Raw genomic sequence first — 26,357 nt, 5'->3', positions numbered from 1 at the left:
CACTTCCTCTGGGTGGACAGAGGGACCCGAGGTCAGAAGAAGGGAGCCTGTGAAAGCCAGAAAGTGGGAGCAAGGGATGAAGTTCAGACTGGGTATGGGAAGGAGAGGCACAGGCTCTGGGTGTAAAGGTGTGCTAGGGGATGGAAGCAGGGAGAGTTTCTGTCACAACAAGGCAGGGCAGCTGCTCCCCGGCCAGCTCTTCCCGTTCTTCCTTGGTAGTGCAGAGGGAGCTGGAGGGGTTTTCTGCTAGCCAGTCAATCAATCATTTCCCAGTGTTTATTATTTATGCCCCTGGCTGAGCTCTCCCCTCATCCCTGCCACTCTGGGCAGTGGGAATTTTTGTGATCTCTGAGCAGCAGAGGCTGGCGGGCAGCCGGGTCAATGGTAGCGGCCTGTTCTCAGCCATACGAGAGGCAAAACACCAACAAGAAGAGATGGAGTTAGAACTTTATTAGGAGAAACCTAGGCACAATGGACTAAAATCTCATGTTAAGGAGAGCGAGCACACAGGTCTTTTCAGGATTATAAAATACATGTTTATAAAACACCTTACAAACAACAAAAAAAGTTTTTTTCCCCCCTCTGTGTGTGGTTGTGTTTGTATACGTACAGAGAACTGTACCAAAGCTAACTGTGTAACGGGAGCAAGGACTCACAAACTTTTTCAGCAGCTGCTAAGAGAGGGAATGGCTCGGTCCCCTCGCAAGCTGGTCCCAGGCCATTCACTCACACAGTCCAACAGCAGGGTAAACAATAAGGAGCAGTTTAGCTCTGTATGGCATCCCTCTTTAAAAGAGGAAGGTCAGCTCTGCAGTGAGAAAATGTATCTAGGGTGGGAGCTGCCTGCAGACCTCACCCACCAGCCTCACTGTGCAGTGCTGGGCTCCAGAGGCAGCTCTGGGAGGCTGCGGTGGAGGAAAGAGGTGGTCCATAGGTGTTTCCTTACACCACGTGCACCAGAAGTGAAGAAGATGACCTGATGGAAGAACAGAGATTTGCTGGGAGGACAGATATCGTGGCTTGCAGTGGCTGGCGGGTTTGAGAGAGCAGCCAGGAGCTCTCTGATGTGCGGGACCTGGAGGGGCCTCTTGCTCCTTGCAAAAGATGCTTAAGTGTTTTTTTTTTTTGTAGGGTAGTAGGGAGAAGACACAGGCCGTACCTCTTCTGCAGGTAAACAGAGGACGTTTTTCTCCCGAGTTGGCAGCTGTCAGCACCCTTTCAGCAGCATTCAGGTTGCTTGAAAGATGAGCATAAGAAGGGGAAAAATCACTTTGTTTCCACTTGATGATTCCTCCTTTTTTACTAGGTGGACGTCTGTTCTCAGAGGAAAATCTCTATTTCTGTTAGTGGATGCCTTGCTTAAAATTGCTGACATAAGTATGTTGGGAAAATTCCCTAGTCTTTGTCAACCGATCATCTGAGCGATATCCCAGGGGCCAGCATGCTGTGCTGGGGTAGGAATGAGGAAGGGAATCCAAAGTTAGACACAAAGCAGCTGTGTGTGGAGGGACCGTGGCTGTCCTTATCTATCTATGGGGACAGTTCTATGCACAGTGTCAAAAAAATTCAAGTAGAGTTTATTGTATAGGTAAACTGGTATAAAATATCCGGGCTCAGGTAGAGAAAGGGAAGGTTAAAAAGAGAGAGAACAAAGAAGAGGGAGTCTTTCTTTCAGAAAGCCCGCCGCTGTGTTTCTGCTCCCTGCAGGTGAGAGAAGCTTCAGCTCGGTATAATTGCCCAGTGCTGTAGCGAGTGTTGGACAGACATCAAAGGAGATGCGAGGGGGCTGAGGGGATCGAGGTCCAGTCAGTCTGCTGGATGCAGCGTCGCAGTGGATGGCTGGCCTCGCGTTTGGAGCAGCCAGGCAGCCTCAGGAGCGTGCTAGCCTGTGCTCTACCAGTCTGTGGCTAAGGATGGCGATTCCCCAGTCCCTGTGGGTCCCATGGTGAGAATATGGCCAAGAGCTTCACATCTCGAGACTGGTGCTTCTTCTCAGCCGCCAGGAGTGCGTCGTCCAGTGGCTGCCCCTGCCGTAAGCTGTGAGAAGTGTCTGCAATGTGATGATGACATTCACCGAGAAGGAGCAAGAGGGCGTTAAAAGAGAGAGAGGTTAGTGGCAAGAGTCTGCAGCCCACTTTGCAGAATTTTTACGAAGCGCTGAGGCCACTCCTTCTCCTCATCCCTCCTGGCGACAAGTCACACAGACAAATCATCCGACCTCGCCTTGCTGCTGGCACGGCTGGTCTTGCTGAAGCGGCGTTTCTCGTTGAAGTAGCTCTCAGGGAAGGCAGGCGCCGCGCACTCGTTGGCCACCTCTGGGCTCTCCGCGTAGCTGGACTTCATGAAGGGCCCTTCACCGGCAGCATCCTCCTGGCCGTGGACCCTCTCGGTGGCGAAGTTGGCGGTGTTCTGCTGGGAGGCCATCTTGTTGCTGAAGGGGCTGATGAACTTCCCGTTGGGACTCGCCAAGCACTGATTAAAATCGGGCGGGGGAGTGTACATCTGCGCCCTTTCCACTTGCGGGGCGGACTCCAGTCTGCCAGGAGCTGTGCTGGGGCTGGGTTTGTAAGCCCGGGAGCACCTCTCTTTGGCTTTCTTCCAGCCCAAGTGGTACAGCTCGGCCAGGCTGAGGAACAGGGACAGCACGGCCACAGCCAGCATGAAGACGATGAACACGTTCTTCTCTGTGGGACGGGAAACGTAGCAGTTGACAGGGTGGGGGCAAGGTGCCCGCTGGCAGATGTACAGGGTCTCCAGGAAGATCCCGTACAAGATGTACTGTCCCACAATGAAGGCCACTTCCATGGCAGTGCGAATCAAAATGCTGTAGACATAGGTGTTCAGCAGACTGCCCCTGAGGATAATTTTGCCTCCCGATTCATCCCAGCAAGACAGCTCGGCCTTCTCTGCCACGGGGCACTTCTGCTGGTAGTAATTGTCACCGCTGTTCTTCATCTCCTGGGCCTCTCTTTCTGCCTCCTTCATCTTCCTCTTCTCCTCCATGCGCACCGTGTGCATCGCGTGGCCCATGTACACCAGGGATGGGGTGGAGACAAAGATGATCTGGAGGACCCAAAAACGGACGTGGGAGATGGGGAAAGCCTTGTCGTAGCAGACGTTCTCGCAGCCGGGCTGCTGGGTGTCGCACATGAAGTCAGACTGCTCATCCCCCCAGGAGGACTCGGCTGCGGTACCGAGTACCAGCATCCGGAAGATGAAGAGCACGGTCAGCCAGACTTTCCCCACCACTGTGGAGTGCTTGTGGACCTCCTCGAGGAACTCGCCCAAGAAACTCCAGTCCCCCATTTCTGCTCACCAGGAGGAGGGAGAAGGCTTGAAGGCAGAACTGGAGACAGCCTCTGTGGGTGAAAATAGACAGAAGAGAGGGGTTCTAAGGAAGGTCAGGAAATGCCCAGCTGGGGATGCATGGAGTGGAATGATTTGGCTTGTGTCAAAGGAAATGTTTTTATTTGACCTGAGATTAATGAGTTCTGCTTTGCTAAAAACTTTGTTTCACGTTCACCAAACCCTTATTATTATTATTATTATTATTATTATTATTATTAATCATAATCAAACTACAACCTGTTAAATGGGCTACTGCAATTTTGAGGGTGAACCAGACTTTTCCTTGGTTCAGAAAGTCCTTTCACTGTGGTCTGCGTACTGCATCCTCTGCGGACTGTGTAGTTAAAGCAGTAGTTATCCATTTGCAAACTGCACTCTGGAGAATCCTTAAATGGATCAATCCTCTGGGATCTGGGGTGTACTGCTTCGTCTGGGCAGTGCCTTGGCACATTCATGTGTTGCCTTTGCGTAATATCTGCACTGACACTTGGAACGTGAAGTGCTCGCAGCTCTGAGCTTTGTGTCTGAGCTGAGTGTCACCACTGAAAGAAAAGCATAGAAAGCCTCCCTGTTGCCCACCTGCACCTTGCCTGTAGGTTTTGCTTTGGTTTTGCAGTATCACCAGTTACAAGCATTTTATTTACAAGTTTGAAGTGTTTTGGGTATGTAAAGACTTTGGTGAGCTGTGCCAGTCCTGTAAACCTAATCTGCTGCCACTCTGCCATACCTCTTAAAATGGGAACTGCTGCAAAGTTTACGTGGTGGATCTTGCTCCCTCCTCTTTTCTTAAGCCCTGAGACAATATTCACTGCCCAAATGGCATGGACAAAGGAAACAAGTCTCCCTTGAAATACCTCCCAAGGACCAGCATCTCCTGGTAGGTGGTCTGCTGAGAGGAAAGGTTAGGTGGGCTGGTAGTAAGACTGCAAACTCAGGATGTAGGAGAACCCGTTTTCTTTTTGTTTCTGACTCTGGCAGACTCTTTCTGGCCAAGTCACTTAACCCCCCGGATAAAAGGGCTTAATCCATTTTTTTGTGGGGTTTTGTGGGAATACTTGGGTGATCATTTGATGCAGTTATACTCACCATACTGACCTTCCCAGGGCACTATCTTGTGTGTGGGTTAAGGGCTGGGCACTATAAAGTATGCATTATTACCTTGGAGGTAATGTTCTCCCACAGTCGTTCTTTTTGAAAATGTCTTTTCAATAAATGTATGCAAAACTTAATAATCATCATCATGAAATACTAAAAGCACTAGACAAGGTGAATCCCAAAGCTGCAGGCACCAAAAGTGATAACTCTCCTTCCTTGTTTTCCCTTGTCTCCTCTTTAAAAGCCAATTGTTTTTACTGTGCAAAAATGCCTGTGGAGAGTAGACACTGTTAAATGCCGAAAATTTACTGCAGCGACGTTGTGTACATTTCCTGTGAGCAAAGGCTGGAGACCATACGATTGTTGAGGGAACAATACTCCCTCCTCCGGTTATGTAACTGATATAATTTATTGTAGCAATGCACATGATGATTTTTTTTACCATTACTTGTCTGTGCGCGGTGTCAATCTGTGTGGGTGAATGGGACAAAGAATGAAAGTGGAATTCATTCTTAAACTCCTGGTGCTGCTGAGGGCTGCCCCGAGGACAGGTGAGGATTTCCCAGGTGAGGAGATGGGGAGGTGGTCATTTGCTGCCCCGCTGCCTGTTGGACGCTGCGTGAGGAGGGAGGAGGGGCACGCCAGCAAGCTGAGGATGGGCTTTGGCTCTTTCCTGGCAGGCATGCTGCAGTCGTGCTAATGTAGATCCTGGTGGCTGCTGGAGTATGCAGAAGCTGTTTCATCTGCTGCCAGCTGAGAACCAGAGCGGCAGTAACACACAAAATTGTCTTTCTGATTCTCTCCTTCCTTACATTGGTAAAACTGAAAAATCTGAGGGTCTGTCTGCTGAAATGGCTTTGATGCAGTTACTGCATTTGGGAGGAATTAACATATGGCTTTGTTTTGCGAGCACCAAGAATTAAATACAGGCAGTTAAATCAGTGATGGGTTTACAGAAAGCTGTACTGAAACCAGGATTATTTATTTATTTATTTATTTATTTTTTCCAGGGTGGTGACAAGGCAGCCACCAGCCTACAGTTCAGTGTACAGGTGTGTCCAAGGTCGCTAGGGTGTAGCACAACTGTACCACGTGGAATATCCCTTCCCTGACAGCATAAACGACTGTGGGTGTCCTCATTTTTCCAGGTGAGTGTGTGTTGTTTGCAGGTGCCCCTATTGCTCCCGCTATTGCTAGCTGACAGCTGCCTTTTCTTAATTCACCTTGCTTGTTAGTGTAAAAATTAAAACAGTTCTTCCTGTCTGTGCCAAGGCTGAGTTTTCCTTCCTGCCATGCATATGTGCACTCACAAACTGAGCACCTCTTTGCATCAGTTCTACCACGTGCAGGTAGATTGAGGTTTTACTATGGTCTGCTTTCCCCTGGTGAAGGCTACTACACCTAGGTATTTGCCAACTTAAGAACAATGTGTACAGAACATGAAATAGGCAAGTGTAAGTGCAAGAGGAGTCCAGAAGTTAAAAAAAATAACACTGGATGTTAGAGTTACAGTCCCACAGTATTTTCCCAAAGGAGGTAAATCTGAATGATCCAAGGTTGGCAGCTATGAGGCTTGGACTAGGTAGTAGGGCCATTCCTTCTGTCCCTCCCTGCTGGCTGCTCCCCGCGCAGGCTGTTTGATGGAGGGGCTGCCCAAGGAGCCGAACGCCTCCTGCTGTGCCTGCTGCAGCCCCAGGCAGAGCCTGTGGCTGCTGCGAGGGGGTAGGAGGACATGGGAGAAAGGGTGCTGGATACCAAGAGAAGGGGAGTCCTTCCTAGTGCAGCGTTTTTGGCTTAGCTGGTTTTAGTTATTAGAGAGCTATTCTTGCCATGCCAGCCCAAGGACCTCCGAGAACAACAGAAGAAAGCATCTAGTGCTGTGCTGCCAGCAAGCAAAGAAGAATTTTTGTCACCTCCTGACAGCTTTTCCTGGCTATGCAGGACTGTCTCTGACACAGCCTTTCTCCCCGGGGCTTTACTATTCTTGGGAATTTTCCATATAGTTCCCCTTCCTCATTCCCAGACTGTTATCCCCACATGCTTCGGCCTCTCAGCATGTGAGCATCTGTGGCCTTTTATACTCCTGCTTTGGACTTAATTGGACAAATCTCATCTCTCTACGGCGTGACTCAGCGAAAAATACCTCGGGGTATCTTCCCGAGGTCTCGGCACCTGATAGCAGGCTGTCTTGACAGCCGTCGTGCATATTCATGCGGAGTCTCCGGCCGTGCCACCGCGCTGCCGTGCTCTTGGCTGGCAGCTTTCTGCTGGAGCAGCAGAGGGGCTGTGAGCAGTCACGAGGTCTTGGCAAGAGGAAACGTGTATGTGACAAAGCCCAGCGCAGCCCGGCACAAACCCAGCGGCGTGGCTGTCCCGGCTTCATCGTCACCTGGAACGTAATTAACGCTGGGAAAAACCAAGTAGCAAAACCGCAGACCAAGCGTGGCTCCCACCCAGCTCGGGGCCTTGTGACTGCCAAATGGCGAGATAAAAATACCCTAGCAGGGATGGCACCTGCTAGTGCACCAGGCTGCCTTGCCAACAGAGTGCTGCTCTCCGCCATCCTCTTCTTGGGCTACCTTTTTCTGTGGGAGGGGACGTGTTCGTAGCTCTCGGAGCAGCTTTGCCCTTCCTGTTTATGATGCCACATGCTCTGAATGAGAGGCAAGCACTCTGCATTTCTTTTTCTCGCTCTGGCAGGTAGGCTGTGCTGGGCAGACTTGCTACAGCTGCGGGGAACTGCTAAGGAACTCACACCAGAGGCAAGAAGGTTGTTCCTGCACAATTTTTTTTCTTGATGAGAGTCTGTTTCCCCAGGAGTTGCTAGGAATTCACTGGTTTTCCCCTCTTTAGCAGATAGGCAAGACTATCAGCAGTGATATAAATAGCCGAGCTCCACACTTCACACTAACTTTTCCCACAAGGAAGGTGACAGGAGGTCAACATCTCTGCAGGATGTTTCTAAAATAAAGTGGAGAGCCTGATTATAATACCGTTTCTGCTCTCCCTCTCTCAGCTCACCTCTTCCTCTTGGCAGGTCCCAAGCAGGCTCAGAGAGGCTCTCTCAGCAGGGTGCGTTTGTGTAAGGCAAGTGAGGTTCCCAGAGAAGGGAGAGAGTAATGAATGCGAAGTCACTCTATTTTTGCCCAAGGCCGTGCAGCAAATCCCCCATTTCGAGCTACTGAATGAGGAGGCAGCCATCTCCTCTAAGCACTGGGAAGTGTCAGCCCTGTTCAGTGGAGCATCCAGGTCAGCTGTGGCAAGGTCAATGCCTAGGAGTTGCTTGTGGCCTGCCTGCCTCCAGCTGTGTCACCTCCTACCAGGCCCAGGCAAGTGCGTGGCACAACAGGTAGCTGCTGCAGAGGCATGCAAGCAAAGATCTTTTCCCCTGCATTAACAACTGGCAGGCTGCAGCCTGAGCTGAGTGGTCCCAGCCTTGGAAAATTGGCTGTTCACACCTGCAGACACTTCCAGCTCTGCACTGGAGGGTAGGTAACGCTGTCACTAAGGGGTCTCCAGCCCCCTGGTAGCAGTAATCCACTCTCTCAGCATCCCACACAATACAGCTGCTGTCATTTTTCAGGTTGGCTTTTCAGAGCTTTGGGACATAAATCAATGCTAAAGCCCACCTCAGGATGTATCTTTTTGTTCACTATTAACTGGCATTGGCTCTTTCATGTGTACGTACAACAGATAGACACGTCAGGCATTGCCATCCAAACACCATCCCTCTGGATTCATATGCACATATATGTGCTTATGATAAGTTTCTGCCTGAAATAGGCCAGTTCTTTAGCCAAATTTGTAACTCTGATCTGTGCATGGTTCTGCACTAAATAGGTTCATATTCCTTTCTGCTAGTTCCTTGAGTTCAAAGTCCTGTAAGCTGCAAGGAGATTGACTTTGACTCCTGTGCTCAAATCTCACAGCAGAGCTCTTTGTTAACAGCTCCTGTCCTAGAAGACAGCCGTCCAATGTTTCTCATCTCCCTGCTCCTCCTGAGTTCACTGCAATTTCTGGAAGCGTCATGCTGGAATCCAGACCACTGGCCCTGCTTGTAGTTGCAGACAGCTTGTTATTCCTTGATGAGGTGTGCTTTCCCCCTCTCCAACTGTGGAAAATCTCAGAGTTCACAAAAAACGAGAGTGGGGGAGAAGATAAGGGAGCTGAATGACCTGTCACCTCCTGAACACACACACACCCTGACGCACACAGAGACACAGACAGAGGGAGCTCACTCAACACCTCCAAGTGTGTACATCAGGGATGTGTTACACACACAGATGACAGTATTATGTAGAATATTTTCATCTGAAGTGATGCTAGAAGCTGCAGACTTCCATTGTGCTGAATTGTTACTGCTTGTCTATACAGGACGTCTAATTTTTTTATTTTATTATTTATTCTTTCCCTTGGCTAGGGTCAAATTGTGCTCTTATATTCTTACATATCCAGACATTAGGGCCAAGCTCTGTCTGATGTGAATACAGGAGACCCAGAACAGAAAAGACCTCAAACACATCTGAATCAAGCTGAGGAATGAATTTGTCCCTGTGTGTTTGAAAAGCCTGCTTCGAATAGTTACGTGGTAGTGGTATCCAGGCTTATACTTAGCATGCGGAGAGCACCCTCTAATTCTCTTGGGATTCTCTCTGTGCATTGCAAACATCAGCCCTTAGCCAAACAAATGCAATAAAACTGGTCTTGGGATAAGCTAAACACAGACTCACATATGCTTTTTGCTAGAAAAAGAAATCAGTTCTCTCTCTGATGTAAACGCTACAAACAGGCTAATGGATATTATCCAGCCTATTCCTTAACTAACAGGTTGAAGAACATCCAGTTCAGGATGACTGGGCTTGGTGCTCTTGACAGTATATTTATCTCTGTAGGGAGAAGCTAACCTAGATGCATCTGCAGCTGGTACTAAATTGGGCAGTGCTGTATACAGGAGAGAGGACAGCAAAGCAGGGCAGAGGGAGCTCCGGAAGATAGAAACGTGTCGAGAAATTTAGGGACTGCCATAGTAAAGCAGTTCCTGAACTCTGCTGACAGAAATTGTTATTAAGCACTGCGTAGACAGTGGGGGAGGCTGGTATAAGGAGACATGGAGGTGATGGTGGGCATCACATTGGGCCTGATGCAGTGGTAAAATACCTATTCTTGTGATTTTAGGCTGATTCACAGACTGCATGAGATGCAGCTCAGAACAGCGTCAGGATAAAACAGACTGGAGAGGTAACAGGAGAAGGAAAGGGCTCAAATTCAGACTTACACTATCCTTTATTCCCCCTTCTCCCTCAATGTCTCCCTGCCTATCTGTTCCCTGTTGCTCTCCCACAGTCAAGCTCCCCACTGACCCTCCTCTGGAGGGTCAGCTTTTGGGCTATTTTGACCATTTAACTCTCTACAGCACCCAGGTTGCTAACACTTTCAGCTTTAGAAAGGGGAAAGTTTCAGCAACTATTTACCTCCCACTTATACCTCGTCAAATCTCCTTTCTTCTTTCTGTCCAAAGATCCTTAGGATTCTCTTCACACCCCAGCCTCACGGCTGTAGCCTTGCTTCCAAGCATTTCATTTCTCATCCAAGGCAAAGTTAGGCTGTAGCTTGTGAGTGGATTATTTTTTATACTCAGCATATATTCGAACATATACCTATATATATGCCCTCTTCCCCTTTAAAAACAACTAATATTAAATTTTCAAAACCAAGCAGTAGGGAGTTGGCAAATGCTAGAGTTACTTTCCTAAGTAATCTTAATTCAATCTCTTTGTGCCTGTGCCTCCTAGCTATGAGTCTTTAACCACATCCTCACATTGTCACCTCATTCTTTGCACAGGATGCCTGCCTTATTCCATGCCAGCCTGGCTGGGGCTTTCTTGAGCAGCAGCTATTCAATGTTTTGTTTTCTCCTTATTGTTCAGTGGGTGGCCTGTGCCTCATTTACTGTACATTATTCAAGTCCTGTTCTAAAGACAGAATTATTAGTTTCCTCATGGGTTTTCCTATGGCTTTCATCACAACAGTATCTGATCGCTTCACAATTATTAATTTACTTATTTTCATTACCACTCGGAGGTGAGGAGATGGTATTACATGAATTTTGCAGCTGGGGAACTAAGGCAGAGTGAGATTAAGATTAAAAATGTTCATTACTTTTGGAAGCTGTGTGGAGATGTTGCTAATCTGTTTTCTTTGGTGTACTTAGCACTATGCAACATATGTTCGAAGCAGAGCTCTCCTTGGATAACGCTGGAGCAGGAGCATTTATCACTTCCACCAGTTAGACCACATCTAAGAGGCAGGCATCCAGAAGACAAGAGGCACCACCGAGGGGCCATTTGTGAGCAAACACAGTTTAAGTGATTTGCCCCATCTCTGCATAGGAAATTGGAGTAAGTAGCAAGAACAAAAACCTGTCCTCTTGGACAGTTTTTTGTGATTTTAAATTGGAGACAGCTTTTCTCCCATGCTGCTATTCTCTCCCTTTCCCACCAGGCATCCAAATGCAGCGTAAGACCCTGGAGCTCTGGAACACTTACCCTGGCTGGACTGCTCGGCTTCCCGAGCCACCGTGCCCTTACAAAGGCGTCTGCCAGTGGAAAAGGCTTTTCCACTTCTAAGGGAGAAGAGCTTCATATGGAAATTCTGAGCCATTCTCAAGGCATGTCCATTATGACAAAGATAACGAAGAAAGACAGAAATGTAAGTGTAAAACCCTTAGTTCTTACATTAAAAACCAGTGACCCCTCTTTAATGATACACTAGAGAGACTTAGGGGCATGCATCTCGGCTCATTACTTACTGTATGACATGAATATTTCTTTATCTCGTGAAAGAGCTGGCATATTGGAGTATTGCTTGTAGAGATCTATGTGTTGTTTATCAATAGGCATAAAATTGATTTCTTTTCCTCTTCATGAATTCTTAGCCCAAAGATTGAAGTTTCTCTTGTGCCTCCTGGGAACTATTTCTAATTTTAAGCCTCTGTTCACGTGCTTCATACAACAGCACCCGAGGTGTGGAGCAGTCTCTGAAATATGCTCCCTAATGACATGGTATAGTGCTGAGTTACTCATTCCTTCTTGTCTATTTTCAATGCTTTGAGATAAGTCAGAAAACAAGGACAAACGTGCAGAATGTGTGAAATCTCTCTGAAGGTCAAAAAGAGAAGAGAGTCTAGGGTAGGAAATTCTGTATTTCCTGACAAGGTTTAAATTTTTCATGTGAGAGTCCAAAATACTGAAACAGTGTGATAATATATAGTGTTGAGTGGAAAAAAAAAAGGCAAAACAAAAGCCAAATACTTATAGTAGCAGGAATACTTAACATAGTTCCCAAGCAACCAGAGTCTGATGAGTATTTTAAATCCCGAACCCTCAGAATTCTCCTAAACTAGTGTTCTGCTCTCAAGGAAAGGGGGAAGAAAGTCAGAAACATTCTGCTTTCTTCACAGAGTACATTTTGAAAAGACCAACAGATGCAGAGTTGTTTGGCATCTGGTACAAATACAGCACCTGTGTGAGAATTTTGAGTAACAGTTTAACCCACTCCTATCTGCACACACACATGCAAACATATATTACATGCATTAAGTTTTTTAGCCTTAAGGAGAGGTTCACATAGACAGCAGTAAGGAAAACCTTTCACATGTGCCTCCTCATCAAGGTTTTAGCATGAAGGAAGACTTCAGCAATTAAGGCTCATTTAGCCTGTTACTTTTTGTGCCTGAGGTTTATCCAGAAATGCTACTTACATAATCCTCTGGTGGTTTTTACAGTACTTCAGGGACAGAGGTACAGCCTCAGTTTACCTGAGCTGTTAAAATCAGAATGCCACAAAGCTCATTAGACACTGCAAATGACCAGTAAAATGACCCTTTGGGAAATCAAAGGGGTTGCCAAAGTAACTATGCTGGATCAGATGTAGCAATTACCAGACAACCGGACACTGTATTTTCAAGCTGGGCTACTCTTTAAAACGTGCGGTTGCAATGCTGGAGATATTAAATTATGGAAATGTAATTGAGTAATTATGCCAAATGCAAATAGGGGAAAAAGTTAGGAAGGCAAACAAAAAGAAGAAGAAGCTGCGAGTGGGAGCAGGTTTTTGTCCCACTAGATCTGTGTGCCTCTTTGCTGAGGCTGCTCTGAGCCGTGCCGGGATGGAGAAGAAAGGCATTCCACCCACAGTGCGTGCTGCACATATGATTGGGGGACACGAGCAAGGCACTTCGCTACATTTGAGTTATGTTCCCAGGGTCCACATCACACACTGGCCAGGATACAATACTCTCAAGGAAAAGAAACGGAGGTATTTTGAAACTATTCTGCGTGCTTTGGAATATAGGCAGTTTACACAGATGCTTGATAAAGCGCTTACACCCTGGCAGCTTCTCACAGGTAAGAGTTCCCTTTGCCACTCTCCCTAGAGCAGCCTGACAGCATGCAGAAATGGGATCTAGCAGAAACTACAATTTGCACATTATAATGTCTGAAGATATGTGCGGCTTTTATTCTGCCATCCAGTACATGGCAATCTATTGGTATCCATGTTTATTGCAGGGAGGCTCCCCTGTCAGTTCTGTGTAGCCGCCTGTGGCAAAAACGGTGTAATTTTTAAAATGCCCCAAACCCACCTTGTTACTAGTGGGAATGCTTTGGATAGAAATGGAAAGAAAAAGTAGAATTCTTAAGTTGTTTTTGGCTGTCCTTCTTTTCCTGCCTCACCAAGTCCATCTCTCCCCTCATGCTGTTTTACCCTTGAGTCTAACAGCTTCATCTCCCTGTTGATGCTCCTGCAGTTCTGTTATTTCCCTCTCATGGTTACTTACCTGATTTCCAGAGTCTTTTCTTCTGTCTCCTTTTGTTGCCTTAGCACTTTTCCTTTCTGTAATTGAGTTGAACTCTTCGTTCTTCTCAGTTGCTTGGTTTTATTCCTTTAGTATGGTTCTCTCTCTCTCTTCCCCTCTTTTTTCTCCACCCCCTTTCTGTGTCACTTTCTGTCTTCCCCACTGCCTCTCTTCTTTCTTCACCTACTTTTCTTGTCTCTCCCACCCCCTCCAGCTTAATCTTTCTATTTTCAAACCTAGTTTCCTGTTGTTTTTCTTTTAAGGATCACGGGTTGTATTCCTCCCTCTCCATGCTCAGTCTCTCTCTGTGCCACCCTCCCCATACTGACAGGATGCACTCACTGCTGGCTTCTCCCTTTCCCTTCCAGTTGTTGCTGCCGCTGCTGCTGTTCCTTGCACCTCCTCCCCCAGATAACACGCCATGGTATAAGTAAGTTTTCCTTAATTGAAAAGAGACAGGGTCGCACCACAGCTATCCCAGCCAGGCTCTGGGAAGGTTCTTCCACACAGGACATCGATGAAGGATATTTTTCTGACTCATTCAGCCTTAGGCAAAGCAGAATCCATGTGGAGCAGGGTCCTGTACCTCTCCAAGTAAGGCAGGACTTGCTTTGCTGGCTTGGACCAGGGCCCCAGCATAGCTGTAGCCTTGTCCCAGGGGGCACTTGATGCTTCCCAGGAAGGTGTCCCAGGCCCCCTTACGGATAAATAGAGAATAACCTGCCTGCCAGGCAAGGTGGGTTTTGACAAGCTGCCCCCTTCCCATACACACACACACACAGAGTCTGATGCATGAACCTTTGGGCCTGTCTTAAAAATGTTGTCTGGACATGTCTGAAGGTCTTATATTTTATGTATGTATCAAATTGAGACTCTGATTCCTGCACACTGAACCAAGAGATGAGGGTGAACCAGAGAGGCCTTCTGGCTTTGATAAAAGCTGGTCTGAAAGAACCAGTGTCAGGAGAGTGAGATTTGCTTAGAAAACTGTGGTTCCCTGAGAACTGGCTTGCTGCACACAAGCTTTGGCTGGTGTCCCTCCAGCAATCCTTCCTGGGCTAGTTATCTCCCATCCAGAACATAACTGTACAGTCTCCGTGCAGCAGCTAGTGTAGATCATGAAGCAAAAGCAGTCCAGAGACTAAAACACAGGGCTGGCAACTCTTCTAATCTAATCGTTGTTCTCCGACTAATTTAGTATCCCCTTTATTTAGAAGATACACAGTGCTGTGCAGAGGCTGCTCTGGAGTCATGTCCCATGTGGACACTCTCACTCTGAAGTTAAGAGTGCAGCTCCTTTTCAGGAGGGCTAATCTCTCTCCCGCTGAATCCTCACTGATGATTAGTACAGGACATGCAGTACATTCCCATAGCAGCTCGGAAAACTCCTAGGATGGGGAAACCCATAATAATTTGCCACTTCATTTCTAACTTTATTGAAAGGCTTCCCGTGTCTTCAAAGAAAATGGGAATGTTTCTGGAGTTGTTTTTCTCTCTCTTGCCTTGCAGTTTTATGCCTGTGTTGAAATTCCACAGGAAGGAGAATATCAACGTTTTCATTAGTCTTTCTGAAGAAATTTCCGCTAAGCATTATTATTTAAAGTTCTGTTGATTTTATGCCAGTGAAATTGTCAAGAACTTCATCATATAGAAGTGTCCAAGAAAAGGTGTTAGTAGTACAGATCTAACTCACAGATGGCTTTGGAATAGGCTAGCTAAGGCTTGTCAAGTGTTTTTCATGTGCTACAGAGAGGCAATTCCTGCATGTAAGCTGTCTGAAATGTAATATCCCTGCCCTGCCTTATTGAAACTTTGCCGTACACTCACAATGATCAGATCTGATTTTCCATGATCAATCCTTTGTGTTTCCTACCCCAGTATTGTCCCAGAGTGGTATACTCTTTCTCCTACAGAGTTTATCTCTGAATCCTGCAAATATTCTGGAGTTCTATTGAATGAATATAGGGAGAAGCTTTCTGCATCACGTACATGAGGTAACTGTTCTGAGCTCTCTCTCTATTTCTTTTTTTTTTTTTTTTGGTGTTGAGGGAACTACTTGAATTTTGATGCACAGAAGGGAAATGGGTGAAGGCAGATTGGGAGGTAAAAGACAGGTGAATAGAGATGTTGTATGGATGCCTTAGCCAGCCACTCAGTGTGTCCTCCCTCCTCCTCTCTATTGTACTGCAGCCTCTTCTAGGGAAAACAAAGGTGTCATGGCAGCTTCTCCAGCTCCACAGCTAGAGAAATAGCTGCTTTGCCCACTGGTAAGCTGGGAAGAAGGATTTTTCCTCCCCTCCCCAAGAGACTGCTATGCAAAACTTTTATGACTTGAGTGAGGAGAGCAAGTGGAAGAGAATGCTCCCCCAGACAGTGGGGATGAGGAGAACAGCTGACAGCTTGCCATGTGCAGCTTGCAGATCTCAGCAGTTTGTGGTGCTGTGGAACAGATTTTGAAGGAAAGGAGAAATACAGGAGGTAAGGGGAAAATAGGACAGCGTGCATCATCTTTTGATGAAAGGTAAAATTCCCTACCTTCTAGGTAAAAGAAACATAGCAGACCATATCTACCTAAACTTCAGTGAGGCATAAGATCCCAGAAGAAGCAAATTATTTTAGAAGACTCAGCTGAATAAGGCAGGGATTATTAGAAAAATCCTCAAGTGGGTAAGAGACTGATGGAATTGAAACACAAGTTCCCTAATAGGTTGAAAGAAAATTATCTGTGAGGCTGCTCAAAGATTGCACTTAAGACTGATCTTTCTTAATATTTTCATTAATTACCTTGACACTGAAAGTAGAAATGCTAATGAAATCTGCTGATGGAACAGAGCCTATCATCAGGACAGAGGTGATTCCAGCACCAGGAGAACTGAAGGCTCTCCACAACTGGAGTGATCAAGGTGAGGTTAAATGGGAAAGTGCGAAGTCAGACACTAGCAATCTCTCCAAGCACTTGGAAGTTCCTAGTTGGCATGACAGAGAAGGGAAAAGTCCTGCATGAAGGCTTCCAGTGATGTGATGGGGGTGAAAATGGCAGGTGAGCTTCCAGGCCAGAGCAGTATTTCCAGTTGTAGCGAGTAAGATTAATGTCATCCAAGAAGATGTGAGGCCCCCCCCCGGAATACTGTGTGCAGTGCTGCTCACCCATGTTCAAGACATTCAGCCGGAACAGGTGCAAAGAAAGTCAACAGGGTGATTAGAGGAATGGAAAGTCTCTCGGCCAAGAGTATGTTTACTTATCAGTCACAGAAGTGACTGCAAACAGATATCTGAACTGATTTGAAAATAGATGAGGTACCAGTACGACCTTTTCTGCATTAATTATTTCACACTGAACTTCGTGCTACTGCAGCTACTCGGAGTAATTAAAACATCGTGTGATGTGCCCGCAGGGTGAATACTGTAAGGGAGCTTAGTTACTTAGTCTGGCAGAGCAAAGGTTAAGAGAGGAGAGATTTGCTGCCTATAAATACTTTTTGGAATTGGGGGTTGGGCAAGTAAGTGCTAGGGAGAGAGAAGAGCTACATAAGCTAAAGGACAATGTGGCATAAGAATAAATAGATATAAATTGGCCGTGAATGAATTTAGGTTGGAAACCAGAAGGTTTCTAAGCAACAGAGCAGGGAAGGAGGTGCTGGAACAGCATTCTAGTAACAGAAGTGAGGGTGGAAACCTAATGAGATTTAGGGTAGAGCTTAGTAAGTTTAGAAAAGGCCATTTGTTTTGTACTCGCCTGTTATTCAAAAGGATTGAACCTGATAAGCCAAGAGGTCCCTTTTTCATTCTATTTCCTGTACTTCCCTTATTGCCTTATCAGAGCTGCTCCCTTTCACGCAGAAGCCAGGTAAATCCTGAAGAGAGTTTCAGTGTGATGAGTTTTTCAGCATTGATCCCGTGGTTATTTAATGGAGTATTCCTTCTGTGTCAGGGATTTAAACAAATAAAATGGGCAAGCCAACACAATGCATGGAGAAGATCTGCAAACATGCAGCAGTATAGATGAGAGCTCACATATGAATGAGCTTCTTCACATAAAGCAGATGTTCTTGCAGCATCTGGCTTTGCTGTAAGGGTGTTTCAAATGTCGGTAAATGTTCTCCTGAGATCTGAGAACTTCAAGAGATTGTCTGAAGGGTAAATAACTTGTGCTTTCCTGCTGATACAGCGGACTTTCCTTGTGAAACGTTTTATCCAAAATCCCCTGGCATGGACATGATTGAAAGAGAAGGAGGGAGATAGAGGTTCTCTGCTGTAGCTTAAACCTCTGGAGACAGCTTGAAGGCATCCTCCAGCGGGAAGCAAATTCCCAAGGACAGACTGGGCCCAAGGGAACAGGAGTAGCATGTGATGATAGGTCCCTGAATGAGGGGGAATAGTTTTATAGTCACAATGCCTTCTTTAGTAAAAGAATAAAAAATAAAAAAATCCCCAATTGATTCCATTATTCATGGACATTTTTGCCTCAGTTTCTTTCCAACCTGTATTTGGTTCACATGGCAAGGCGGCTGCAGGGGTGGCCTCTGTGAGCAGAGCCCAGCAGCTGCCCCATGTCAGATGAGAGCCAGCTCCAGCTGGCTCCAAAAGGGACCTGCTGCTGGCCAGAGCTGAGCCAGTGAGCGATGCTGGTTGGATCTCTAGGAAAGCAGAGTTAAGGAAGGGAAATACTGCTGAGACACAGCAGCTGGGAGAGAGGAGTGAGAACATGTGAGAGAAGCAGCCCTGCAGACTCCCAGCTCAGTGCAGCAGGAGGGCAGGAGGTGCTCCAGGCAGGGAGCAGCAGTTCCCCTGCGGCCTGTGGAGAGGCCCCTGGTGGAGCAGGCTGTCCCCCTGCAGCCCATGGGTCCCACATGGAGCAGATCTCCACGCTGCAGCCCGTGGAGGAGCCCCCACTGGAGCAGGTGGATGTGGCCTGGAGGAGGCTGCGGCCCATGGAGAGCCCCCGCAGGAGCAGGCCCCGGGCCGGAGCTGCAGCCCGTGGAGAGGAGCCCACGCAGGAGCAGGGGTCTGAGGGGAGCTGCCGCCCGTGGGGGACCCGTGCTGGAGCAGTTTGCTCCTGGGGGATGGACCCCGTGGTACGGAGCCATGTGGGAGAAGTGCTTGAAGAGCTGCTGCCTGTGGGCAGCCCCCAGAGGCTCAGCTGGGGAAGGACGGCATCCCGTGGGAAGGCCCCACGTGGAGCAGGGGCAGAGCGGGACCATGAAGGAGCAGCAGAGACAAAGCATCAGGGACTGACCGCACCCCCCATTCCCCGTTCCTCTGCACCATTTGGGGGTGAGGAGGTGAAAGAGGGTGAATGGGGGGAAGGTGTTTTTAGTTAGCTTTCAGTTTCTCATTCCTTGGGTCTGTTAGCAATAGGCAATAAATTATATTTATCTTCCTATGCTGAAAAGATTTTGCCCATAACAGTAATTGGTAAGTAATATCCCTGTCCTTATCTCAACCCTTAAGCACTTTTTCATTGTGTTTTCTTCCCCTCTTCGAGGACAGAGAGTGAGAGAGCAGTGTGGTGGAGTTCAGCTGCCCATCAGTGTGAAAACACCATACAGACCAGAGTACCAAACCAGCAAAGAAGGAGAAAAGAAGAAAAAAGAAACAAGGTGTGAAATATCACTGTGTCAGTCTCATATGCCAATAAAGTTTTCAGCAAGAAAATCTGTAAGAGGCTTTCATTTTAGTGAGGAGAAATGACCATCTAAAATGACCACTAAAGCTTAGTTGTCAACTTTCTGTTACTGGAGATAAAACACTGTACTCTCACAGCTACTGCATCCACCTCCCAACTCTAAAACATCTCTGAGTAGCTGAGAAGTGCTTTGCAAATAATAATGTAATTACACCTCTCATAAACACTCTCCTTGATTTACAGGTGGAGGAACAAAACCATGGAGAGCCAAAGGATTTGTCCAAATGATTAGTAAGTCATTTTTAAGCAAGGAATCCTCAACTACCTAGCCACCAGACATTCACCTTGTCCTGTAGATTTCCAGCTAGATCAATTACTGCTTCACACAAATATGTGTGTATGCATATACACATATAGATATTTCACAAAGTGAAAAGAAAAGAAAGAATAGACCTTTACCTCTTTTTGCAGAGCCAGTACAGGTAGAGGTAGGAGCAGGTGAAGCTGACCAAAGGGTTAGCTTTAGCACAGCCCCTCGGTCTTGCTGGAGCCCACCTCTCTGTCACTGTTCGGCTCCCAGAAGAGATCCGTGTCTGAGGGAGGACACTATGGATAGGGGAAACAAACCCCAGTCAGCTCCCTGGGACTCAGCCTCCTGCTGTGGTCTGACACTGGCTCACTGGCTGGAGATTCCCTCAAGCCTGAAGGACCGATGCTGGGGGAGACTGGCTTCCAAGCTGTTCCTGACATGCACTGGCAGCTGTCTGCCTGCTATTCTTTTAAAGAGTCTTCGTGGATCAGGATAAAAATGTGATCTTACGCAGGCGGCATTGTAAGCACAACTTGGCTCACATTCAGCTCTTCCTCTGGCTCCCAGCTACTCTATTTTTAATGAAGGAATTTGAGGCTATCAGAAAGGAAGTCAAATTGTTTTAGGAAAACAATAGAAAAGCAACTTAAAGTTTATTAGCTTCCTGTCCAGGGCCTGGGACCAACTTGTCAAACTTATTAGAGCGATGGCAGAGCTATTTATTTAAAAGGGCTAGCGACAAGACTCACAATTTCATTCCTGTTTAGGCCTCGGTGAAAAACAAAGGAAAGCCATAAAATAATATCTGAAGGGAGCAGATGGCTAACTGGTAAATGGTGCAAGTAAGGTTGGCCTGTGAACCATTCATGGTGTTCACCAGTGGAATGGCTTTGGTGGGATTTTGTTATCAGGTGAATGTCCTGCATTCACAATCCTACCCCATCACCCCAAACCCCTCATTGTGGTCCAGATTTTCAAATTGAAATCTCACGCCTAAGATTACAGATATGGCAGGAAAAGGTCTTCATTTAGAGCTTCTGAAAGCAGTGAAACAATACAGCAGGTCTGTAGAAGAGCCAGGAATAGAACCCAGGTGTCCTTGATCCTGTGGGGCTACTTGAGCCCCCCAACTGTAAAAATATCTTCAGAAGCAGCTGCAGTCTGCTGCTCTGTTTAGCTGCCCCAAAGTAGCAGTGCCATTAAGTCACTGAACACATGCTGGCATGCGGCTATGGAGAAGAACGGACAACCACACTATTAGACTCTCAAGCCAAAAATGTCCACACTGTCTGACCCTTTCTAAGGCGTTCCATCATTTGCAAAGAAAGGAGAAGAGAATAGAACAAGTAACTGAGAAGCATTTACAAACTCTGCTTAATGAAAAATCATCTGCTATTTTTTGGAGGGTTTTCTGCTAATTGCGTTTTTAGCCTGCTTCCAGGGAATGTATAGGAAGAACTCTCCTTTCAATAGTGCAGTAGGAGTCTCTAGAAACTCACACGCTGAGAGGTACAGAGCGCACAGAGCTATGCACAAAAGCTTTGAACAACTCAGTAACCACTTTCCAGATGAAAGGAAGAGGAGCCCACCTCAAAAATTCTCTTCCTTCTTCTCCTCATTAGCTTAGTTAAAAGCAGGAATGCATAACTACAATGATCTCTGAGGCCTAGGGCAATAGCACATCTTGCATTGGCAAGTGGTAGAAGATCTTGGCTTATGTTTTCCTTTTAATTTAGCCAGGTTAGATGCTTATATGAGGGTCAAAGGGAGTGCATGATCTCTGGAAAGACCTAGGAAATTGGGTCTTAAACTTTGTAGTTTTACTGTAAATGCAACCACCTCTCATTTACATTACATTTACATTTACCTTGCTTGTAGGGTATTCCTACAGCTTTTAGAATATTTTGCTAGTTTCTGTCCCTCTGAGATACTTCCTTGGTAAACAAATCAACCAAGAAACCTCAGGGAACGGTGCAGTATCTTAGTTCACTACAGTCTGTAGGCGTTTACTTTATTTTAAGTACGTTCTTGAATTGCATTGATTTCAGTGAGGCTTGATAGGCTGGAAGTCGACCACCCTGTGCTGCTAACCAGGCCAGCTTTGCTAGGGAAATTCTGAGGCAGACAGCAGCTAGTCAATGTACTTCTCAATTGCCTCTGCTGTAAGGGATACTACATGTGAATCACAAGATGGTGTTCTGGCGATGGGAAATGTTTTATTTGCACTTATTGGAATCTGTGTCACCTACACCGGTATCATTTAATTCACACTTTGTTCTAACAAGCAGGAAGCCCAAATGTATTCTGTGAGAGCCTTTTTGTCACTCACTCACCACTGTTGAACTCCCAGTAATCCCTGAGGCTGGGATCCTGCAAAGACTTGGTCATGTAAGTAGTTTGGTATAGTCACAGCTTGGGGCTATTCACGTGGGTAAAGGTCCCTCTCCATAAAAGCATCATAGACTGGAAAATGTTGTAGATTGTTGAAGCTCCTGTTTTTCCTACCAGGAGTCATATGGTTTCCCAGAAGCTTCTGGGATGGCAAAGGTTGCCAACCAGACAGATGCATGGATGCTGAGGAACATCTTACCCTGGTAGGCTGCCGCACGCTGCCATGCGGTGCCAGTACCAGCACACAGTTCCTGAGGCATGCTCTCCCATGCTGGGGTTAGATAGCTGTGCTGCTGTGAGATGTCCCAGCTGTAAAGCTTGAGCTTATAAAGAGGCTGCCTACGTAACATTGCCAGCGTAGAAAGAATCACAGGCACATGTCTCGTCATAAAGAGAACTAGGTTTGTTGTGGGGTAGAAGGACCTCGGTCTGCTCCATACGTTCTCTGCTGGGGTACAGAGAAATCAGGACTTGAATCTGTCCTGAAGGCCAAGATATCCTTAGAACTTTCCCTGGAAGTGAGTTTCAAAAGAAGAAACAGTAGAAGAATACGAGGAAAAAAATACGTGCTTGGAAGTGGTGAGTGAAGATTAAAAGTAAACAGTCTGAGTTATGGAAGAAGTCTCAGATGGTGCTTACTGCTCCCAAGCAGCTTGTTCTCTTTTTGATGGTCTGAAAGCATTTCAAGACATGACCTCCTGGGTACAATTAGGGACTTAATCAATTGCACAAATTTATGAGTAATGGTTCTTCTCACCAGTTTTGTGATATGTGTTGGCTGGATTCTGAAGCCTTCTGTGAACAACGAGAATTACAGCAAATGGAGAGGGCAGGAGGACACTGCTGGCCCAAGCAGAACAGAAAGGTACATTTATATTAGAAGACCAAATATCCACGTGCTACATGCACACACACACACATATACACACACGAAATAAAATTATATTTCTTCTATTGGCAAGAGCTCACAAACTAGCCCAACTCCCAGCAATGCAGTGATGCAGAGCGTGCAGAAAAGTTGCCTTACAAGGGGTTTCTCTTTCCAAAGTGTTGACATGAGGTCAACCCAAGGGAAGCAGGCAGTCCTGGTGATTGTGCTGCACCTTCAGTGTGCCTGCATGATGGCAAATAGACACACAGGGATGCATTAAGTACCTATACTTGTCAGCCTGGTGTCCTGAATATTTTTTAGAGGAAAGCTTGGAAGAGGTGTGTATTCAGTTTTGTTTTCTGGAAGGGTGAAGGATTTGGTCAATTCAAATCTCCTTAATTGTGTTGCTGGACACCTGCATTTCCTGGTAAAATGCCGTCTGCTTGACATTCTGTAACAGCCCCCGCTGCCCAGGAGAGGTGACAGCCTGCAAAGGAAGCAGGTGTGCATGTTAGTCACCTACAAGCCACAAAGACAAGGAAGTGACGGCCACTGCTTCTTCTCCATGGCTGCTCAGAGCCACGCTGAAACACTGCAGGGCTCTGCAGATGGCCACGGGCAGCGCCCACATTTAAAGCTATGAGGATTAGCTTGGGGTTGGGGGATTCTCTGGGCATTGAAGTACTGCTGATGGTCTAACGTAGGACCCTCCCCACTTAAATTCCCCTGTAATTTCATTTAAATTCTCTCCCCTTACTCCTCATACACAATGTGATGCAGTCTGCTCTAATCCTAACTAGGGATTGCTCCGCATAAAGACAGGCACTGCATTCTCACCAGTCCTTTGCATGCTGTATATTTGTGTTTTTAATGCCAGCAGAGATGAAGATGAAGGGTGATCATGGGACACCTAACTGAAAATCATATGCAAAATTGCTAGCCTGTACTGAGCTATATCCTTTGTGGCTTGCTGTTACTTCATCTCTCTGATTTTGTGATTGGCAGATGATACCAAAGTGTGCTTGCACTGTGCTAAGACTCCTGTATGAGCTCGTGCAGAAACCTGGTGATAAAATCTGACAAGTAAGTGGTATCGGACACGAGTGTTTTAGTTTGCTGGTGTTTATTATTTTTCTTAAAATGGTGGAAAAGCAAGAGATATTTAAATCTGATTGAAACAAGCTGAGGTAGCTATAAACTAATTGTTTTTTTTTGAGCTAAATCTGGCAGTTCTGCATCCAAAATATAGGATTTAGTTGCTTTATGATAAAAGTGATTTATTTTTCTTAAACAACAAAACGAAAAAGATGATAAAAATTATGACAAAAAATATTAAAATCATGAATAAAGTTTTTCCTGGTCAGGGATGATGTTTTGTGGCTTTCAGTGTGTGTGAGAAATGGAGATGCCTAAGCAATGCATGCTAGTTAGATAGGTGGTTTTTGCATGTGATAGCCACATGAATGATACGGGTGCTTCCTATAATTATCCTATGCCTATCCAAAGAAGAAAATAAATTGGTTCTTTCAGATCAAAAGGAACCCGAGACGGATTTTTTGACAATATACTTAGTATTTAGGAGTGCTGTCTCCAAACCAGGAATGCCACGGGATATGCCCTCTGAAAGAACTCGTCAGAGTTGCAGCAGTTAAAAGCCACACAATATTGCTTACAAGAACCAGAGAACAGAAAAAAGGGAAGCCTTGATGTTGTCTGCTGTTCCCACACTCTTCCCACACTTTCCTCTCAGGCCAGCTTTGTGAAGAAACAAGTTTCTCTCGCAGGGAAAGTAACAATTGAACACAGCAGGGAAGAAAGATGTTTTGCAATGTGCTGCATGAAATGATGCAGTATCACTCAACTAACATCTGCTAAAACGTTCTTAAATAGCCTCATCTTCTTGAGTCAGCATTTCTAACATCAATAATTTTATTGGTAATAATCAGTAAGGTCTGATATTTGCTGGAAGAGGATGGATGGCTGCACTGGGGGAGGAAATCTAAAGAGCTTTGAAGTATGCTGATAGAAAAAATGCTGAGGCAACATCTCAATTACTGAGTTGAGAAATCTGCACTTCTTTGCAGTTCCCAGATTGTTGGGAAAACATGAGGAATGCTGCCTTGAGAGGAATTACTGGTGTTTTTAATGCCATCAGGCTCTTAAGAGCTGGAGCTCTCCACAAATGCTACAGTCCAGTGTAAATCTAACACCAGACTTCAACGTTTCTCTTGAAGATACTGTGGCTGGCCCATACTGCTCACATGAGTTGTTTCTCTTGCACTCCCTACACTCTCATTCCAAAAAAACCTTTGAGAAGAGGTCTCCCATTCCTGTCTAACAGGTCTGGGCAAATCCAAGCCAATCTTCCAGTCAAATCCCTTCTAATCCAGGCCACACAACTTTCCTTCCACCCAGGCAATCCTTCCCATTTTTCCTCCTCTGTTCAGATCCTTGCACTAAAATAACCTTGATAAATTGTGTCACATGATTAAAAGAAATTATTTTCCACTTTAAAAAGTGGAACCACACAGAAATTCCAGCACAGGACTGACACAAGATTATCTTTCAGCTACTGAAGTGATGTAAAATAGTAGCCTGCAGCTGTGTAAGCAAATTGACCAGCATTACAGGAATCCACAAAGAGGTTGATTGTGATCTGTGGCTTGCTTTGTGCAGGTATCGAACTGGATGGGAACTCACATTTTGTTTCCAAGCGCAACAAAGCTGTGAGGTGGTTCATCTGGAAGACTGTGATTGGAAGACTGGAAGACTAAATATTGATGAGAGACTGCTCTGCTCACTGGCTTTGAGGGCAAATGAAACAGCGCAGTGTATGTCTGTTTGCCTCTCCACTCCCTCCCTCAGACCCTAAGCAGGGTGCTTTTGTCCATGCTGCACTGTGGGAGCCGTTATTAGTCAGGCCAGCATCTGATCCATCCTAGGAGAGCATCAATGGCCTGGAGAGAAATTGGCAGAGAACATGCTGACAGTTAAACAATACCAATGACAGCAGGATCATATTGGAGCCTGTGCCTCGGTCCTGTTAGCTTGTGAGTTATAGATGTACCTCCACTGTCTGAGAGTAAGTTAGGTTTGGAAGAGGAAGAAGGTCAGAAAGTAAGCAGTGAAAATATGACTGCACCACTGAGCTCAAGGAGAGATGAGCTGTCCTTTAAATTGCAACCTGCTACATTTATTGGATTGCCTTTTGGACTGTGGAATAATGGGTAAGATGATGGATTCTTCAACTTGTGACTGCCAAAATATGTGGATAAGGACATAATCAACATCTTCACTAAGCTTATGAGCTGATGCAGAAAATGTTTTGTTTATGTCTGGACTGATGTGTGGGTCAGTGCTAGAGCTGGGATTATTCTCACAGAGATGAGTGTCTCTATCCTGTAGTGTCTATGGTGTCTGGATGAGCAGAGCAAGCCAGCCTCTGGGCTTCAGCTTACCAGTCTGGTGCACAGCTTGCTCTCTACTAGGCACTGAGTACAAGCTGGCATGGAGGCAGGATAAGCAACCAAGGTAATAAATAACAGTATAAATAGTCCTGAGATAACTTCAGAGAAAGTCCATCTTTGAAAAACAGTATTTGTGTGCTAACATGGTTCTTGTAGAAGGAGGGCTATCACCTTCACCTAAAAAATAAAAAAAAAAAAAAAAAAAAGTCTATCTCGGTTGTCCGTTTGTTACAGACTGAAGTAGGAGAATCTTGTCTGAATCCTGACTGGTTTTAAACCTTGGGAAGGTTAAAAATGTTTGGAAAGAATGATATTGAATCATGAAAGCCTACAGAGAAAGTTGGTATGCTCACACTATGACCAAATTGTGCATGCTTACACAGACACATGAAGCA

General features: G+C 46.0%; 1 protein-coding gene across 4 annotated transcripts; it reads right to left on the bottom strand.

Moving 5' to 3' along the window:
* Nucleotides 1–435: 435 nt before the first annotated feature.
* On the bottom strand, nt 436–19,707 carry GJA5 (gap junction protein alpha 5). 4 transcript variants are annotated; one of them, XM_040566890.1, is made up of 3 exons: nt 19,383–19,707; nt 10,989–11,094; nt 436–3,359 (listed from the first exon to the last, which is right to left on the bottom strand). In XM_040566890.1, exon 3 carries the CDS (start codon nt 3,304–3,306, stop codon nt 2,197–2,199), a length of 1,110 nt encoding a protein of 369 aa, XP_040422824.1. In that variant the 5' UTR covers nt 3,307–3,359; nt 10,989–11,094; nt 19,383–19,707; the 3' UTR covers nt 436–2,196. The 4 variants fall into 4 exon arrangements, with proteins under 4 accessions (XP_040422824.1, XP_040422831.1, XP_040422809.1 ...); XM_040566897.1 differs by lacking the exon at nt 19,383–19,707 and adding an exon at nt 13,280–13,672; XM_040566875.1 differs by lacking the exon at nt 10,989–11,094 and having other exon boundaries at nt 19,383–19,706.
* Nucleotides 19,708–26,357: the final 6,650 nt, after the last annotated feature.

This window comes from Cygnus olor, chromosome 1 (genome assembly GCF_009769625.2).
Source record: "Cygnus olor isolate bCygOlo1 chromosome 1, bCygOlo1.pri.v2, whole genome shotgun sequence".
Taxonomy (NCBI): Eukaryota; Metazoa; Chordata; class Aves; order Anseriformes; family Anatidae; genus Cygnus; species Cygnus olor.
The sequence above is the reverse complement of the archived record's forward strand: the minus strand, read 5'-3'. Positions and strand labels throughout refer to the sequence as shown.